Source organism: Jatropha curcas, chromosome 7, assembly GCF_041381405.1.
Source record: "Jatropha curcas cultivar XTBG-Jc1 chromosome 7, XTBG_Jcur_1.0, whole genome shotgun sequence".
NCBI classification, from domain to species: Eukaryota; Viridiplantae; Streptophyta; class Magnoliopsida; order Malpighiales; family Euphorbiaceae; genus Jatropha; species Jatropha curcas.
In genome coordinates, this window is record NC_143157.1 from 27,475,068 (window position 1) to 27,481,250 (window position 6,183).

At 32.6% G+C, this 6,183-nt stretch overlaps 1 protein-coding gene across 1 annotated transcript; it reads right to left on the minus strand.

Annotated features, from left to right (window-relative positions):
• Positions 1 to 2,182: 2,182 nt before the first annotated feature.
• Positions 2,183 to 3,568, minus strand: LOC105632082 (auxin-responsive protein IAA4). The gene is made up of 3 exons (XM_012214368.4): positions 3,248 to 3,568; positions 2,845 to 3,147; positions 2,183 to 2,729 (listed from the first exon to the last, which is right to left on the minus strand). Exons 1-3 carry the CDS (start codon positions 3,445 to 3,447, stop codon positions 2,654 to 2,656), a joined length of 579 nt encoding a protein of 192 aa, XP_012069758.3. The 5' UTR covers positions 3,448 to 3,568; the 3' UTR covers positions 2,183 to 2,653.
• Between the last annotated feature and the right edge of the window lie 2,615 nt (positions 3,569 to 6,183).

A 6,183-nucleotide genomic window follows, 5' to 3' on the forward strand; every position in this document is an offset into this window, starting at 1 on the left:
AGCATAAGTCAGGACATAGAATTTTAAATCTGTTGATATTTTTTATCTTGTAAACTTGGAACCGATTTTTTTTGTAAAAGATGCATTTGCTTTATGGCATGTGGTTCCCAATTGATCACCCTTTTGCCAAAAGACTATCAGACAAAAAAATGTTCACAAAACCCTAAATATCTTCCCTTTGCTCGATAAGATTTCCCTAATCAAAGTTTTTAATTAATACCAACTCAAAGCCGCACCAATTAGGTATCAACTTTAGTTAGAGCATATTTTTTAGGTAACCATATCCAAAAAAGCAACTTCTTTAGAAAGGACAACAAAACTACAATAACAACAGAAAATTTGTCCGCCAAAAACAGAGCAATGCTTTAGAAATACATCTTTTTACTGTGTAGAAGGGTAGTTCTACCAAACCAACATTTTCACTTGCAGTGGAACTTCGTAATATAGATTTTCTGAATGAGACTGTTCTCTTTGAATTTTATCTTAGAGAGTAATCTAATTTAGCGGTGAATGCTTCTTAATGTCAAGAACAGCCGCTGTTGCTTGTTAATTTCTGACTATTGACCATGACTATTACACAAACACATTCTCTCCCTCTCCCCGCATCGCTATAGAATCTTCACCATGTATCATGTGTCATTTGCACCTTTTTTGGTCTTCACTATTCCCAACATAACTTTTGTTGTCAATCTATTATGCTGTAGAAAACAACATAAAGTGATAAGAGATGTGAATATTTCTTTGCTAAAAGAAGTTCAACTTGAAACCTTTTTCTTTTCTTTTTGTGAGAAAACCTGATAGATTATTAAGCACCTTTTTCCCTCTTAGTTCACACACTAATGACAAATCCTGAAGCCCTAGTCACCAAAAGAACTCTGTGGAAAATCTCTGAATACCACCATACACATGAAAAATATTAAAGATGAGTTATTGTTTGGCTATGTTCCCCATTTTTTTTTTAAATCTAAGTTTCCTTTGGAGGTGAGAATTGTCATTGAATATTTTGGGGCCATAACTTTTGATTAATAAAAGACTGATATGATTCATGATGTGGTTTGGCTATTCTAATACTATTCTTTGTTTGACATTGGACACAATAATTCATTCATTTAGGGAAAATCAAATGGATTCAGGCTTTGAATTAATAATTACAGTAACTTCATTTTTTGTCAGTGATTGACTGGATGCTTTGGCTGTTTAGATCTAACTGTTTGAATGAGATTTTCTCAGGATCTTGTTTTCCATCCTTTGATGCTCTAGTTTTTATGGAAAAAAAGGAAAAATATATATATATATATTGGTGAAATGTACAGCTTCAAGTTTTCATTTCACTTGCAAAATGGTTAAGAAAGTAGTAAGCAAAGGGGAATTTTTTTTTTTTTTTTTTTGCCCTTTTTAACATTTTTTTTCCCCTGAAGAATCCTATGTTGTTTCTTTCATTTTTTGTCTCTCGCTATTTTTATGAATTCTCTTGTAACTTCTAAGAACCAAACACAAGAGGAATAATCTAAAGGTTAAATTTCATCCTTTTCATTGTTGCTTTGCCTTTTTCTGTGGGACATCTTTATTTATGAGTCTTGCATTATTTTTTAAATCAAAGATAACATCGACAAGCCATCACTTTCCCCTCTGATGTATTCTCAGTTATTCATTGAATCTTTTTTTTTTTTTTTTTTTTTTTGAAAGAGTATTACATTGAATCTTGATGCTTCCTATCTCTAAAGAAAAGCTTGATCATATTTCATTGAGGCCCCACATTGTATGGTTGGATTTGAGTTAGGAAAATATTTATCTGCACAATTTTACAACCATCCGATGAGAGTAAATATTTGCATCGAACGATTGGAAGCTTGTGGGTGTGCATATAATTCTTTTTTCAAAAAAAAAATGACACTTCGAATTATTTATATGTTGGGTGGGTAAAAAGTGAAAGGGTTTCAATCGAATTTCAGACAAAGAATAATTTGGTAGACAACCCTAAGAGATACTGTTATGTATTTCTTGAACATCCAAATCTTAATGAGATGACATATTTCTCGTGTGTGCATGCTAATCTCTGAACCCTCAGCTTGTATTTAAATATCTTTTTCTATAGTCAATAACCCAAAACAAGAACCATAAATTTAAACAATAATATTAGAAAATACAGAACAAGAAAAAAAAATGGCAGACTTGTAAGAACTTGTAAAAACACAATTTGGTACTATATAATTTTTATAGTATTGTATTAGAAAATACTACAAAACCAAAACTTGGATGCTCCTATCTTTAATTTCCTTGCCTTTCTTTTTTTTTTTTTTTTTTTTTTTCCATTTACATAATTGCTCTAGAACAAATAATATCATCTTCCTATTAGCAGTTCTGGTTTGATGAGAGATTAAATTGGAAGGACCAACAAAATAACAGCATAGATGCCTCAAACCACCAAATATCTTGTTCCCACATTCTAGGAAAATGAACTGTTAAGTTTCACTCGTTTTTTCCCCGTCTGAAATTCCGGGTCCAGTTGCAGAGCAGTCTGTCCAAAAAGCGACCCAGAAATTCAGATTAAGTTTCTTCTTGGAGAACACAAGCTAAACAGATTTTCTCTCTTCATAGGAAGAGACAAAAATCTTGTCCTTTCTTTTCTCCTTATATGGCTTGTTTAGGTTTCTCATACTCCACAACCCAAACCTCTTGCTTCTGATCCTTTCATAATTCTTAATCTTTTGCAAGATGACATGAACATTCTGAATTAAAACAAAAAAATATATATATATTTAGTACCTAGAAATTAAAACATAAATAGAAAAAGGTAAAAGATCTTTCGAGAAAAATCAAGGAAAGGAAAAGAAAAATACTTACTCCCATGGAACATCTCCAACAAGCATCCAATCACCATCTTTATCCTCATAAGTAGGAACAAATTCTGATCCTTTGTAGCCTTCTCTTTTTGAGTATTCACCCATGGTGAACTTGAACATATTCTCCAAAGCCTTGAGGAGTTTTTCATAACCTTTATAAACTTTAAGGTCAATCTTTCTAAGATATGGAGCTCCATCCATGCTCACTTTCACATACATCCCACAAGATTCTGCTTCAGTTTTCTTCGTCTGCAAGCTATTTTTCCTGTAGGATCGGATCGGTGGCCATCCAACTATCTGTGCTCTGCATAGCATAACAAAACATCAATAAAAGCTACATATAAATATATTAAATAGCTTGTTCTATTTTCTTGCAGATAAATATTGCATCTGCTATTACTTACTTAGGGGCTGGAGGGGAGTCTGAGTCATTATTTGAAGTATCAATTTTCTCTGTAGCTCCATTTTCTTCTCTAGTCTCCGGCAATGGCCTCTTGTTGTTTCTGGTACAAGAAACTGCTTGGCCTTCAGTTCCTGGTAACCCTAATCTCAGCTCGGTTGCTTTCAGGTTCAGATCATTCTCATATGCAACACCACCTTCCATTTTCCTTTTCTTGTTTCTTGTTCTTGATTCTTTCTTTGTAGGGAGAGGAGGAAGAGTTTGCTTTTGAGGTGGAGCTTTGAATGGGAACAAGTGTATTTTATAGACTATATGATAAAGATAAAGAAAAAAGGGTTAATTTTTAACCTCTAAAGTCTAAATGCATGAATTATGGACAAAGGCAAGCTAAGCTGTCGGTAGCAATAACAGCACCTTTGAGGCAACTTTTCTATGGATTTAGGGGACAAGAGTGGGACAAGCACAGCCGCCCATATGGAAGACTTTTTTGAGAGATTTTTAAGTGGGAACGGTCAAGATGAGTTTTGGGAGGTTGAGGGAGTGAAATCAGGATCGTTGATTGCTTAGAAGAGAGGAAAAAGATCAGGAAACATACCCATGTGGGTTATTGGGTCCTCATGGCTGTTGGAGAATGGGCATGGTATGGCCATGTGGGGCTAGAAGTTTTGGCTCTGAGAAATTTTTTATTAATGGATTGTGGGGTACATGACACGTGGGATAACATGGTCAGACCCTGACTTATTATTTTTCTGTTTCTGACCACTAGGATAAAAATTATTTACTCCGTCGTTTTTGTATTTTTATTGGATACTAATTAAATCTTCTTAACAATATCTAATTATCATTATTCGTAATGCATGTGTATAATATCTTATCAAGGACCAAACCAAAAATTTAAGTTGGAATTACCTAAGAAGAACAAATAATTAACACAGTGCTCGAAAAACTCGAAAGTCTCAAGTTCAACTCAAAATATATTTTGAGAATTTTTTTTTCACTCCTTTAAAAAAGGATTATTAACAAGAAAATTAAATTTTATTGAGTGAAATAGATAAAAGAAGGGGAAGGAAGAACATGATTTGAAACGTAGGGCATTAGGTAAGGGAGTGTCCATACATAGGTTGGCCAACCCCACGTTCACGAACCTATACATTATCAACATCAAGGGTCCATTTCCTGCTGTTGCTGCTTCACCCACTCGTGTGCCTTCAAAAAAAGTTAATTTCTTCAATTATTATCTTCAACAAATACTATCGTTTGATGTTAACTTGCATGTGAAACTCTCTTGTTTCTTTTCGATATTATTACTCGATCATCTTCATGTCAAATTCCTTATCTGAATTTTCTTTTTTCTTTTTTGATTGAAGCTTTTCTAAATTTAATAATAGTAAATTTTTTTTTTTTTTTTTGGTTAGACTTTTACTTTGCAGCCCACGAATCAATGTAGATTATGAGTTCAACTTTCATTTTAATTAAAAATTATATCTAAAATATTATTTGGTTTTTGAACAAGAAGAAAAGTATTCTTGTTCATGAAATTATAAAACAATTAATTAATGTGATTTCCTCTTCATGAAATTTCAAGATATATATATATATATATATATTTCTTAACTTCAAGTTAATGCCGCGACTTTGTGTTTGTCATTATTAATTGATTAAGCAAAACGACATTGAATATTGATAGCAACGCGTTAGCCAAGTTTTGTGGTTGAAGAGCAATGAGTAGATATGGCCTTACATATATGAAAGCTGTTTTTTAGCTTCCACAGAATTATAAGACGTGTTTGAGATTACTGTTTTTATTGCTGAAATAATGTTGTTAACAGAAATTAATATTAAGCTATAATATATAGCTTTAGAGGGTTTGGCATTTGCAGAATATATATATATATATATATATATATATATATATATATATCCAACAGCAAGATTAATTGTGATGCTCAGCAAATGAAAATCAGATTTGGGTCTATTTTCTTTTCTTTGATCCATTAAAACTTCCAGGTTGGATATGAACTTGATGATATGACTCATCAATGGAATTGAAATTGTCTAGTTGGCATTGGCAGGTCTAACACCTTTGACTGACTTCTGTGACATGGACCCTTCAGTTTTGGTGGTGCACACAGATTCTTATTTTATGTTTGGTTTCAAGACAGTACACTTGTGGTAGTGATAGTTCAACACAGATTTCTAATTTCTTTTTAGCCAAACCATATTCGAATATTTCTATATATATATATATATATCCTATTGTAAGAGCCTAAAACAAAATTATTGCTATTCAGGACCTATTGGACCCAACAAAATTTCTGACACAGAATTTTTGCCAAGACAAATGTTACAGTTAATTTCAGGTTTTAAAAATAATGGTACAGAGATGGTATTGACAGTTGGATTCTGACCGATTCTAAACTGTTAAAATATTGTATATATTTCTTAGACACTGAATGTTTTAGAAAGGTTATGGAAAAACTCTGAAGTAATGAGATGTAAGGAATTGATTCAGTTCTATTAATTCCTTTTCTTTCTTTCTTTTTTCCCAGTTAGAGACATATAACCAACTAATGTGTCTAAATGTTGAAAGAAGCAAGCAATGAAAGTGGGATATATGCTGATCTAGCCACGTATAGATTTCGAGTCACCGAATTGGTATGAGAAACAAGACACAAATGTCCTCATTATATTCTCACAGCCATGATTTTATGTCTTCTGATTACAATAAAACAGACATTGAGACCCTTATACAGAAGGGCATGGACTGGAATATTGAATTAATAATAATAAATAATAATATTGCATGGTTTTAATTAACAAGTCGGTGCTACCTAGCTAATGACATTTTACAGTTAAACTCCTCAGTAATTAAGAAATGATGAAGTGGCATTAGTTAAGCATTAATAAGGTTATGAGAATGAGCAGAACCTGGTGAAGGGG

Excerpts from the sequence above, each read along its gene's own strand:
- LOC105632082 (XM_012214368.4), bottom strand. The coding sequence starts at position 3,447 with ATGGAAGGTGGTGTTGCATATGAGAATGATCTGAACCTGAAAGCAACC. Across the intron at positions 3,148-3,247 it reads GACTCCCCTCCAGCCCCTAA|AGCACAGATAGTTGGATGGC; the intron begins GTAAGTAATAGC and ends TATGCTATGCAG. Across the intron at positions 2,730-2,844 it reads GTTGGAGATGTTCCATGGGA|AATGTTCATGTCATCTTGCA; the intron begins GTAAGTATTTTT and ends GTTTTAATTCAG.